Here is a 13529-nt window from a genome sequence, read left to right as displayed (position 1 = left end):
CTAAGTGATTGTGATAATTTTTTCATATTAACATTCCCTACGGTTACCATTGAGCATATAAATAATTATTCAACTAAAGAAGAGAGAATACAACGACACACCAATCTGTCTTTTTAAACAATTTTCGCCTCTTCCTCATTCATGCATCTCTATATATATGCCCACCGATTATTCCTACTACCTACCTGATAATTTTCAAGCATTTTAAATGCTTGATCTTGCTTAGTTATTCCCGGTCTTCTTTTACTTCTATTACCAACTACATTCGCATCATAAATTTTTGTACTATTCTTTCTTTACTCATTCTACTCAAATGCCTAAACCACCTATTTACACCTTTCTTTATACTATCAATGCTTATCTCAACCTCACATTCTTGCCTAATATGACGATTCGAATATCTTTTATATATTCTTTATACATTTGAGAAATTGCGTTTCAACTGCAATCAGTTTACTTTCATCATTGTTTTGTCAATTCCATACTTTACTTTCCAACATTATGGTTGGAATCAGGACTCCATTGTGTTTTTTCGCTATAGTTTGGTTTAGCTTTAGCTGATTTTTATAATTTTTTGTTTAAACTAATTTAAGTGAATTTACTCTGTTCCTAACATATTTTTTAATATCTCTATCAAGCTTTACATCCTACAAAAACAAATATCCCAAATACGTCAAATCATCTTTCTGTTCCACAATTTCCACATGTACTTTTATTTTACATCCAGATCTACTTCATCACAGATTATACATCCTTGACAATGTAATCCTCCTGTAGGTCTTCTTTAGTATCGGTAAAAAGCAGAGCATAGTTAGCATACAAAAGACAACAGATGGTAAGACAATTAAGGTGATTTATGATTTATTTATACATGTAGAAAATTCTATTAAACAAAAGAAAATAATGTAAAAAAAAACCTGTCCAAACTCTTTATTTTTATTCGCTGTATGCTATTGATAAATAGAGACAATAAATAAATTAACTTAATAGTAAGTCACGAAATAAAAACAACAATTTGAATATAAGAAATAAAAATAATTTTTTGAACCAATTTCACGTAATTTAGTCACAAAAACTTCCCTATTCAGATTTAATTTTATCTAAGTCGATAGTTAGGTACCATGCGTTAACATAGCCCCGTTTATCATTATTTTATCAGTAGACAATACTAAAATTAGTGGACTGTGTGGTAACACTAAAGATTGCGGGAAAAAATCAACTGGTTTCAAGTTTCAACGTTTTATTTGACAGATGGTTTTCGATTGTTAATTTTGAGTTGTTTTTGAGCATCAAGAAGTTGATTGAAAGCGTTTGTAGCGGAAATATAATACTTATTGTACATCTATTGATATCTTCATTTCCTATTCTGAAAACATTTTTTTATTGGGACGTTATAAACACTTATTTTCACGATGGGAGACGTGCAACAAAAAACAAAAAATGCCGTAACGCTTCGGGGATCTGCTCAAATTATTTGCGAATATTTACGTGAGTATTGTTTTTTTCATTTTGTGTTTTTCTTTTAATTTATTGTGACGTTGTCTTCTCTAAGGGGACGAGTATATTGATATTTGAATGTGCCGATATGATCGAGCACGTTGCTATGGTATTGGGATAAAGTTATTAAAGTTATTTTGTGAACAAGTATTTGGACACACTCAAAATGTTGTAAGTTATAAAAGGTTCTTTGTAAACCTTTCATAACAGTTGATTGTTTATTAAAAACAGTTTTTGAACTGTCAACAATTATTCATACATAAATAAGCGTAAATAATTCAAATTTCTCTCTCAACTATCCTCGACTGCTCTTAGATGTTTTATTCCTTTCAATGTCATCATCACCGATTTTCTTCTTTTGGGACATATGCGCTCCTAATTTGTGCATAGGGGACTGCATCGGATCATTGCGGTGTTAACTTGATCGTGAAGAAAGGGCGACTATTTGTATATTCCAGATTTGGTGTATATTTGAATGAATTCATTGATGTAAGTGTAAGTCCGCCTCCGTGGTGTAATGGTTAGCGTGTTTAGCTAGCATGCTGGAGGTCCTAGATTCGTTTCCCAGAGGGGGGTGAAAATAAATATTTGCGATTTTACACGCTAATATTTATTTAATATTACCTCGGTCTGGTCCCTGAAGCGCAGCAGTGTTCACCTTGCCTTCATGTATGTAAAGATCAAGATAACACTGCGTCAATACAATGCAGTGCCCTATGCACCATTGGATGCGGATATGGATTAGATAAAGGAGCTCAGAGTGAAGGATAATACTGCTGCATACGTAAGTGTGTTTTGGAAAAAGAGAATAGTTGCAATGGCTAGGGCACTCAGAGTTGCACACCCGTACAAGTCTATGTAAGACAAGCCACCATAAAGATTTAATAGTCGCTTGAGGTAGGTGTTGCCATCCATTTACACTTTTCTTCCTATTGTGCCACTCCACGCTGAAGGTTGGCAATGATCATGGTCATTTTTACTTTGGCTTCAGGCACAGTAAATAGCGACACAGTGCTGCCACTCTGTAGTTTTGAAGGCACAACATATGTTTTATTTTTATGCTGGTAATATGAATCAGAACTCATTACTTCATATTTACTTATTGTACTCTAGTTTTTTTATTTTTTTTATTACAAAAAACAAAAATAAAAATTATGAGTCCCGAAAACCAGATCATCTCTGTCAACAAAGATAACTTACAAATAGTAGACGAATACATATATCTTGGACAGAAGATAAAACTGGGCAAGGAGAACCAAACGGCGGAGCTGCCAAGAAGAATAGGACTGAGTTGGCGGCTTTTGGCAAACTCAAACAAATTCTGCAAAATAAGGAGATTCCGACCTGTCTAAAAAGAAAATGGTACGAATCCTGCATACTGCATGTTAACACATATGCGCTAGAGACTATGGCTCTGACAAAGAGAAATGCAGAGAAGCTCTAGTGCTCACAGCGATCCATGGAAAGGTCCATGCTTGGTTTAAGTCTGATGGATAAAATAAAAAATGAAGATATCAGGAAAATAACCAAAGTAGATGATATCATGGATCGCGTGGTAAAACTCAAATGGCAATGGGCAGGACATATTGCAAGACAGGACCCCACAAGATCGACCCCAAAAATTAGACCTCGGGAGAACAAAAAGGGTGTCGGAAGACACCAAAAGAGATGGTCTGACGATATAGTCGCTGTTGGGGATAGAAACTGACTGCAAGCAGCAACCAACCGGAGGAAATGAAAAAAAGGGGAAGAGGCCAAATCCAGCAGTGAAGGACAGATGGCTCATGAAGAAGAATATTTAAGCTTTCTTTTATACTCATATATAGCATCTATAACTTCTCTTTCTTTTTCTTGTGTCTTAAAAAATCTTAGTTTTGAGCTCTCTCAACCAATGAAATTTCTAGCATTCATCTTTATCGCCACATTTGGTATGCTTCAATCTTCTTTATGGTGGCCTGTGTGAAAAAATAATCTATGATTTTCAGCACTCCTTGTCTATGATTTTCATTACAAAGATAATAATTTTTTTATCTGTGGAATCTTTAAAATTTCCATAACTTATATTACATAGTAAGATGTTCTTTTTTCAGAATTTGCCATAAATTCTATAATATTTCAACGTGGCTTGTACCCTCCTGAGACATTTAAACCGGAATATCAGTATGGGATTCCTCTCTATATATCAGAAAATGCCGGAATCAAGGCTTTTATTCATAGTTTGCTGTCTCAAAGTGAAGGTTAGTATTTTTGTATGTTTTTTTACACATAACTGATGCTCATCGCCATATAAATTACATAATTAAAATCATAATTATTTGTATGAAAGCGATGTATGGAAGATGTTCGAATGGTAATATAAGGAAATAACGCAAGGCTGAGATAAGCATGATTGACGAAATTGATGAGAAAGGTGAGTTGAGATGGTGTGGGTATGTGAATCAAATGATTGAAGAAAGAGAAGTCATTTAAATTTACGAGGTAAATATGATTGGTAATAGAAGCAGAGGAAAACCGAGGAAAACCGAGGAAAACTTGGCACGATCGAGTATTTAGACACATTGAAAATGTTGTAAAAATTGTTCATTTAATTTTAGAATGGATCGTATCCCGGAAGGTGAAGAAGCTGTCCCTCATAATACTGAACGTCCAGACGCAGGAGGTGTTGGAGTGCTGGGACTTCAATCTGGAGTACGAAGCCGGCGACAATGCGCCATCCTCAGAGACCAAACCCGTGGCTGGCAGCAAGGAGCTGAAGAAGATTCAGCAGGAGATCCGAGATGTGATGCTGCAGATCTCTGCGACTGTCTCCTACCTGCCTCTGCTGGACTGCCGCTGCTCATTCGACATACTGACCCACGTGGACAACGACTGCGAACTCCCGGAAAAGTGGTGCGACGCCAAGCCCGTTGTCATCACGAATTCTCAAAACGTCAAACTGAAATCCTTCTCCACGAGCTTACACAAGATGGAGACTGTTGTCAATTTTAAAATGTGCGACTGAATAATATATATCGTAGTCGTACAGGAGAAAGTGACCAACTAACAAAACGTAAAATATTCAGGAGGGCCGCTTAAGTCACTTTTGCTTGGCAAGAAAATAAACATCAATGCAGTTAGTCATTTTTAACAAATATATATAATATACTTTCAAGTTTAAAATCCTTTGGGATTTTTTTCAGGGCAATATTAAGCTAGCAAGATATCAAACAGTCAATGTTTTTGTTAAAATTGCACTTGGTCACTTTCTCCTGTATGATACCACTTTATACGTATTTTTTTAATTATGAAAACCATATTAGCCTTAACACATTGTTTGCGGGCGGTTTTTCATCAACCCCGACCCTAATTAGTAAATTAATTAGGGTCATATACTAATCACCTAACCTAATCGCAAGTAACTGCAAACCCAACTCCAATCTGTACAGTTTTTTTTTGGCATCTTGCACAGTACCAAAAGTAATCAAATGCTTATAAGCATCTCCCGCTCTCTACTGACGGTATGTTAAAAACGGTTTTGAGCGTTTTCCGGAAACAATGTGTTAACATTATATCATTGCCATGCTCCAGCCCAAGAAGACCGAGAAAAAGGCGTAATAATACAGCGGCTCCAATTCTTCAGACTCAGTCGATTGACGACGTTTTTCTTCAATATGTATTTTTTATTTTTTCAATAATTGATTCGACAGTCACTTTGTAATAAAACCTATCCATTTTCAATTAAAATTTTCACTTCGTAAATACCACTATTTCGGGTAAATTTTTTGTATACTGGTCTTGGAGGTATTCTTCAACTTTTTAATGTAATCTATCGTGTTTAATAAAATGATTGTGTTACCATTGTCTGCTTTTGTTAAGGTTAGTTGGTTGGTAAATAAGTTCTTTATAATAATAAGTGCTTAGTGGTATTTACTAAGTAAAAAATTTCATTAAAAATATTTTTTTCATCTGTCATTATCATTTTCATTCATTTCAATCAGGTTCCATATATCGCTCACTCCTTTCAACGTCATATATAAAAAATCGTCCATTTTCAGTTCTGCGTGTTTTCGGAATGCCCAAAAAATGCACTATATTCCAGCAAAAACGGCATATTTTTAACTTAATATTTACCTGCTACAGGGCAGAAAGTGTTGCTTTAGCATTGTGAAGAAAAGGTATTGTTTTATTATTTTTTTAAATACATATACTTAATATTTTTCAAATGGAGAAAAAACATTCAGGTTTTACCTAAAAAGATCTGTTGCACAATAAAAAGTTCAATAAGTGGCTTGATATTTATTTTTAATACATTGTATTATATTTTTAAACTTTAAAAACGATTTGAAAAATCAAGTTTTTTGATATATGACATTGTTGAAAGGAGTGAGCGATATGTGTAAGCGCCTAGTATTTTACAAAAATGCCACTATTAAATTATTCAAAATTATTTTATTTATTGTTTCGGCATTTACTTTGTGGTAAGGCATGATAGAATTGTAAAAGAAAAACATATATTTTTTTTACCACTTGAGTTTATTTTATTATAACGACTAGTTTCGAAAGCTATGCTTCCATCTTCCATGGATGGAAAAAATCAGGGGTAAAATCACCAATATGCACACAGTGTATGCGTGCCGTGGCGTGCTGTGAATTGCTTTGTGTATACGCGCATGTCGTAGCATGTTTACTGCGCTAGTAGTGCGCAAATTGTCTTACGCTGTGATCATGTCGCTGCGCTAGCTATTGCGGCTACTTGTGATGTATTTTTTCTTGTTTTCAGATACTTACCAGAGCTAATATTATAAAATTGTTCATTTCAACTGCAACTATGGTCAATAAAAGCAACATTTAGGGATATTCACATTTTTCCTATTAATTTTTTATTAAATGATTGTCTCCACGTGATTGTTTCATTGATTGATTACATAAAAACAAAATGTTCAAATACTCCGTGCGTAATGACGCATTGCGTAGTTTTGATAACTTCAAATATCAGTGTCTTGGTGCTGTCACAAAAATAAAAATATGAGTTCAATATAACTAGTCACATTCCATTTCGGCTAATATGGTATATTAGCATGTATTTCTTGTGATTTTATTTATGGACTACGTTTTTCAAAACTTTCAGTTCTATTGAAAAGCTACTCATACCTTTTATAACTATTTTTTATTGTTAATTTAATTATAGAGATTTGTCTTTAGTAAATTATGTAAAAGAAACAACAGTATTAATTTGACAGGCATGTAATTTAGTTTGTAAAAATACTTTTTGTAAAATAAAAATTTCATGCATGTTTTTTTTTAATTATAAAATAGTGTTTCATTCATAGCTATTGTGCTATCTGTGTTTGGGAAATTTTCCAAGCAAATTTGGTAAGAATGCGGGCAATTATTTGATTATTGTTTCTTTTGAATTAAAGCTTATGTTTGAATGAAAATCTTGTTTTATTTTTAAGTTCACATTTTAAAATATATAGGTTATTAAAATGGCACCTTTAAAATGTGGTGTGAATTCCATGGAATGCTAGACGCACCAACGAGTCCATTCGCCAGGAACTACACAACTGGCTAGACTCTGGTCAATGTCTGTACACGCCGGATTCTTCAGTTCTTTGGACACATTACGCGTGGAAATGAGGATAGCATGAAACGACTGATTATGATCAGTAGCCTGGAGGGGAAGAGAGGGAGAGGAAGATCCCCACACGATGGACCGATCAAGTTAAGACAGCAGCAGCAGGCACCTCGGTGGTTGGAGCGCTACGTGCAGCGCAGTCAAGGGATAACTGGAGAAGAGTCATTGCTTCCACAAGGGTCACAACCCTCAGTAATGAGTAATAAGACGGAGAAGAGAAGGTTATTTAGCCTTTTCTTATCATTATCCTTATAACTTTTTCTTACCTTGTGAACTAGACAGCTGCAGTAAATAAAGAAATTTACAATGTTGCAAATTTAATAATCCAATTTTGTTTTTAAATAACTTTTTTACTCAATAAAAAATAATGATTTTGAGTAACGGAAATCTTTATTTGGACCTTTACAATGTTTCTGTTAAGTGGAAAAGATGATATCCGTCATCCGGCTGCCGCCAGTGTTGATACACATTTGTGCCCGTTTTATCAATATATTTGTATATTGCAGCTGTCGAATTCAGAAATTTCAAATATGATTGACGTACGATGCCATTTGCAAATATTATAACATCATCCGATAGGGTGATTTATTTTGTGCCACCTGTAGTTGAGAGCTGCGTACAGCCTCTAGCTTAGAAATCTAATTTCCAAGATATAGATCTTACCTTCTAATAGTTCCTGCTCAGACGGGCAACGCCACACACTGCTTACCCAGATTTTCCACTTCCCAGTCGAGGAGTATTAAAACGCACAAAAAATACTGAATTTTTTATTGGATTTCACAATCTCTAATGACTGATCGCGTGTTTATACAATAATACTGTACATTTATTAGAATAACAACAATTAGCTTATAAATAAACACTGTATAAACATGGAAAAAGCATTACAACTATACAAATAGAAAGGCTTATGAATCACAGGTTAAATTATATTACTGTCAAACCGCTTTATTTTTATATACCGTATTTTACGGACTATAAGAGCACTTTTTTCTTCAAAAAATGCCTCCATAATTCAGGTGTGTCTTATACTAATACAGTGTTTGATTTAAAATTCCCGCCATTCTTAAAACTGCCGTGGGAAACCTATCTATCTGGCAACACTGTAGTGATGGGAATCATACTAAAAAAATGTAATCCACCGCACGAAATTTGTAGTACACAAAAATGTGCTAAAATTGTGTATTGCAATGTTTTCTGAGGCGAACACCCCCTCTACTCCGACAAGGATTCTACAAAAGACTTATAATTATGTGCGTGTAACCCAAAAATAAGGATGCATCTTATAGTCTGTAAAATATGGCATGCCTACATAAGTCACCTTTATCAATATAACGAATTCCTTGATGTAACATTTTTTTGTTGATATCCCTTTGAACAAGCCATATCTTTCACCGAAAATTATGCATTTACGTTATGAAAAAAGCCTGTAGACAAATCTCTGTCTACTTCATTTTGGATGCGTCCTAATCCTTCTTTAAAAATCTGGCCTTCTGCCCACACCTCGTCGACCTTCTATGTATTAAGTGCAATAGCTCGTACTTCTCTCCTCTCAGCACATGCCCCAGATAGGACACCTTCCGCATTTTTTATTAGTCAGCAACTGTTTTCCTACTCTTGCTCTTTGGGGCACATTTGCATTGCTGACCATATCGGTCCATGGAATATAACCACATTTTGAATAGCTCTTATCCGTTCATAATGCTGATCTTAAGGGTCCACGATTTAACTCCGTATAAAAACACTGACCAAACATAGCACCTGACCATTCTTTGCAGGAGTTTCAGATTTGAGGCTATCATTGCAGAATATATTATGCCTTTTATTGAAAACCGTAAGAGCGGCCATAAGACAATTTTGTGGCTAGGGTAAAAAATCACATTAGTCAAGAAATTAGCCTTTTCATTTTATTACCGATTCTATCTCTTTAAAAAAATCTTCAAAAGAAGCAACAATTTTTTTTCACTATTTATAAAAGTTATTAGAAAACATTTAAGTATTTTTTTGTTTGAGTATTTTGAAGTGAAACTTCTTAGGTCGCGATTCGATAATCGACAATTGGACATGAATTGGGGTTGAAATTTCAAGGACCCGTCACGTTTATTAGGCACATTTTTTTACATGAGAGAGAAGAGAGGTATAACACAGAGAGAAGGAGAAAGAGAGCTATACATTCCGACGCCACAGGAATGGGGCAAAAGAGAGCGAAGTACACACAACGATAGAATAAGAGAGTGTCACTATAGGTGTATACATCAGACACTATATATGAACAGTTGAGATACAAAACATAATGATAAATATTACTTACGTGCATTATGTAAGTAATATATTGTGGCAACCCACACATATAATGCACATCGACTATGGCAACCCACACATCGGCTATGGCAACTCAAATCGAGTGACATAGCGAGCTACCTACACGAGACCAGCAACGAACGGAACGAGCGAGCCCGCCACACTTCGTCGCCGCCCGTCCTCAGATCGACACGTACTTCGACTGTTCTCATATTAGAGTCACGCGATTATCCTTAAGTATTTTCTTGATTGTAATTTGATAGAACTAAATAAATTTGTGTTAAAAGTAATCCGCTTTCATCTTGCTTCCCTTCTGATAAATTAAAGTGGTATTCAACTAGAAACCATAATATATCATTTTGTTTCGTGATGATTTACGTTTTTTTTCGTAATCTCGAAAATATCTAAACACAGACAAATATTTCATATTTTAATTATCACAAACCATTAATATCAATATTATCAATTCAAGCACCAATAGAAACCATTCATATCAGTATTACCAGTTCAAGTACCATTCAATGACAGTGTAAATATTGAATAAACAAAATATTTTATATGCAAATTTGCATTATTGTTTTTCTTTTGAGATGCTCTTTCTCTCTTTCTCTACCTCTCACACTAAACCTCTCTTATTCTGTATATTTTAAGAAGTTTCATTTCTATCACGTGTACAATGCTGCACACTCATTTTTCTAATAAAATATTATTATATTTTTACAGTTAAAAATGAATATCAAGACCTAGCATAATTAATACCTTACATATAATAAATAAAAACAAATATGCTTAAAGCTTTTCACTACTTTATTATGTTGTTATTCTTAAAATAGTTAGATATATTAAAATTATTAAATATTTAAATAAATAACATTGATTCAATTTGATAACACATTATTTGCGGGAAATGCTTTAAAGCATGGGTGGCCAACCTTTTCAGCAGCCGGGCCAGATTTTAGAAGTGAGATTTCCTACCAGGCTATAAAACAAAATTTCTTTTATTATTCAAAGTAAACAAGAAATATATTGTTTTTAAAGAAGATATTGCAAAAATGAGAACGAAACATATTTATTACATTAAAGCATGGGTGGCCAACATTTTCAGTAGCTGGGGCATATTTTAGAAATCAGATATCCTACCGGGCCGTAAAACAAGAAAGTAACATATTTATTAGTAACTTTATTAGGTGCTTTTTAAAACTTATTTTGCATGTTTAGCCTCGTAATGCTGTTTAGTGTTATACTTTTTCAGATAGAAACAGAATCATGGCATATCAGGCATGTTGGCTTTGTTTTAAATTCCACGAAAAAACAGTTCATAGTCCATCTGTCTTAAAAACTTCTCAGTTCTTCTGTTACTCTTCTCTTCTTTAGTCCAACGTCTTTACTACTTGACGCCATTGTGGGTCTTGAAATTGTCAGAATAGTGAAATACTCCCATATATGGGATATGATACGAACTACGCACGTTGGAATGTTCTTTTGGTATTTTTGTGTACACTAAAGGAAAAATGTGTGATTTGCTCCGCGGGCTGCGGGTTGGCCACCCTTGCATTAGAGTTTCGCAATTCAAAAACAATAACAAAAGATAATAAATTTTTGAAACGTCTTATTTTGTTTGTCAGAACTAAGTGCATTTATGTTGATAACGGTATACCATAGAAGAAATTGTCACGATACTGAAATACTTCCATATATGGTATATAATACGAACAATGCACAATGGAATGTTCTTTTAGTGGTTTTATGTACACTGAAAGAAAAAATGTGTGATATTTTTTTTTTGAATTACCTAACGTCCAAGTGACTCTGAAATCTAGCTACGGCTTATGCAACACCGTTTATCATGTCCTTACTCAGGCTTCAACTTTAAAAGTTTCATAGCCTATGCCTACTTGTGAGTGGATTTACTCTTTATGTTTAAGGTTACTATAATTTCATGTAATTCATGAGTGAAAATTCTAGGCAAAAACACTCGCAAAAAATGTGTGAAATGCTCCGCGGGCTATAAGTAGACCCCGGTAGGCCGCATGGGTTGGCCACACTCGATTTAAAGCGTTTTTTAAGTACTGTTGGTAGAGAGCGGGAGACGCTTATAAGCGTTCTATTTGCTTACTTTTGTTAGAGCGCGAGAGACGCCAAAAAATATTGTACAAATTGGAATTGGGTTTGCGGTTACTTGTGATTAGTATACGACCCTAATTAGTATACTAATTATGGTAGGGGTTAATGAACAAAACCGCCTGACAAAAATGTGTTTATATGAATCATAACACTGGTATCAATAGGCATTGACAGCCAGTAAACTAGTATCGTCAGAACTAGATTTTGAGTTTCATTGATTAATTCAGCAGTGGTAAGATCTTAAAAAAACCCTTATCCGCACCCCAATGATGCATAGGGCACTGCTTCATATAAACGCAGTGTTATCTTGATCGTTTATACATGAAGGAAAGGTGATCAGCCCTCCGCTTCAGGTACCAGTCCAGGGTAATATTGAATAAATATTACAGTGAAAAAATCACTTGTATTTATTTGACCCCCCTGGGAATCGAACCCGGGACCTCCGGAACGGTAGCCGAGCTTGCTGACCATTACACTACGGAGGCAGGCAGGTGGTAAGATCTATCCATTTTTAATTTCAGTTTAACTTAGTAATTCCAATATTTCTTAAAATCAATTGTGACATGTGTTTCGATGCATTCCGCATCATACGGTGTTTGATAATAATGCGGAATGCATCGAAACACGTGTAATAATAGATTATAAGAAATAGTGATATTTACTCAGTAAAACTTGGCTAGATTTTGAGACTGCGTTTTAATATATCTTAAATTATTATGGATTACCAGCCTCCAGTACTGCAGGCTCCAGAAGTAATGCATGTATGTAGTGTTCTCTAATCTGTGGGTATCGGTATTAAAAATTAGTAAAATGGTTCAGTTTAGCGTTTTCATTTTATCTTTTTTATTATATTGGTATTGTTAAATCGGAAATATTGGCTGATCGCATTTTGACTGCGTCCAGTATATTTTCATCCTTCTTTAGTTAACTTCACACTTCACTGCTTTGCATTAGGGTTGGTATAGTAAAAAGACAATGTTCATGTCGGCGTAGAAAAATATTTATAAAAACACCGTACACTATTAGGTTATTATTAAAAAATGATGTGAAAAATCTTCACTTAAAACAAAAATCAATAACGGTACTTTAAAATGGGGCTACTTGAACTTTGATGTGTTACTTGAGCCCAGTACAAAATAAAGATTTAAATCTCTATTTGGTCTACAATAATGAATGTATCGTGACAATAAGTGTCACCTGTCAGGGAAACAATGAATCATGTCAATACGTTCATTATTGTAGACCAAATACAGATCTAAACATTTTATTGTACTGGGCTCAACTAACACATCAAAGTTCAAGTAGCCCCGTTCTATGGTACCTACTTATTTACAATGTAATATTAATTTTTGCAAATAATAAACTCATTTATGACTCTTTTTATATCCTTTGTAAGTCAGATGCTCCCAACATTCTTATGTTGATGACGCCAGATATTTTTTTGCGATAATATTCTATTGAATATTTTTACAAATATATTTATTATTAAATGTAATATACTCATTTCAATCAAAATAATCTTGATATATTCTGCAAATGAGGCAGCCATCGATATTGACCTCGAAATACTAAAGGCGACGTATGACCAATTTGATGTATCACGAATTTTTCTGTTATTTGGGTTTGATTTCTGTACCTGAATGTATGAGATATGGTTTATTGCGTTTGGGCAATAATTGTATAGCAGAAGTACCTTGTTCGTTTGTATGGGTAGGGAAGTTAAAATACCTGATGCCTAATTCATTCATAGAAAATTTAGCATTATATAAATGGTCATATAAATTATATATCTACATACAAAGATTCCTTGAATTAAATCATCGTGGCACTAAGACAGCACTGGCAATGTTTTATAGTAAGTAATCCTACTGGCTTCTAAATATTTTATTAGCTAACGGGGTCCATTCCATATTCCATGATTAAACAATGTGATATATAAAATATCATATACCTATAGAGATGTTCCGTGTCAATGCAGACACAGTGCTGGATT

At 34.2% G+C, this 13529-nt stretch overlaps 1 protein-coding gene across 1 annotated transcript; it reads left to right on the top strand.

Annotated features, from left to right (window-relative positions):
* The first annotated feature begins 1215 nt into the window (after positions 1 to 1215).
* Positions 1216 to 6907, top strand: mad2 (mitotic arrest deficient 2). The gene is made up of 3 exons (XM_088264489.1): positions 1216 to 1488; positions 3588 to 3734; positions 4092 to 6907. The coding sequence occupies exons 1-3, from the start codon at positions 1413 to 1415 to the stop codon at positions 4496 to 4498; spliced, it is 630 nt and encodes a 209-aa protein (XP_088120615.1). The 5' UTR covers positions 1216 to 1412; the 3' UTR covers positions 4499 to 6907.
* Positions 6908 to 13529: the final 6622 nt, after the last annotated feature.

This window comes from Brachycentrus maculatus, unplaced genomic scaffold (genome assembly GCF_059751285.1).
Source record: "Brachycentrus maculatus isolate JH-2025_06_01 unplaced genomic scaffold, ASM5975128v1 h1tg000228l, whole genome shotgun sequence".
Lineage (NCBI taxonomy): Eukaryota > Metazoa > Arthropoda > Insecta > Trichoptera > Brachycentridae > Brachycentrus > Brachycentrus maculatus.
The sequence above is the reverse complement of the archived record's forward strand: the minus strand, read 5'-3'. Positions and strand labels throughout refer to the sequence as shown.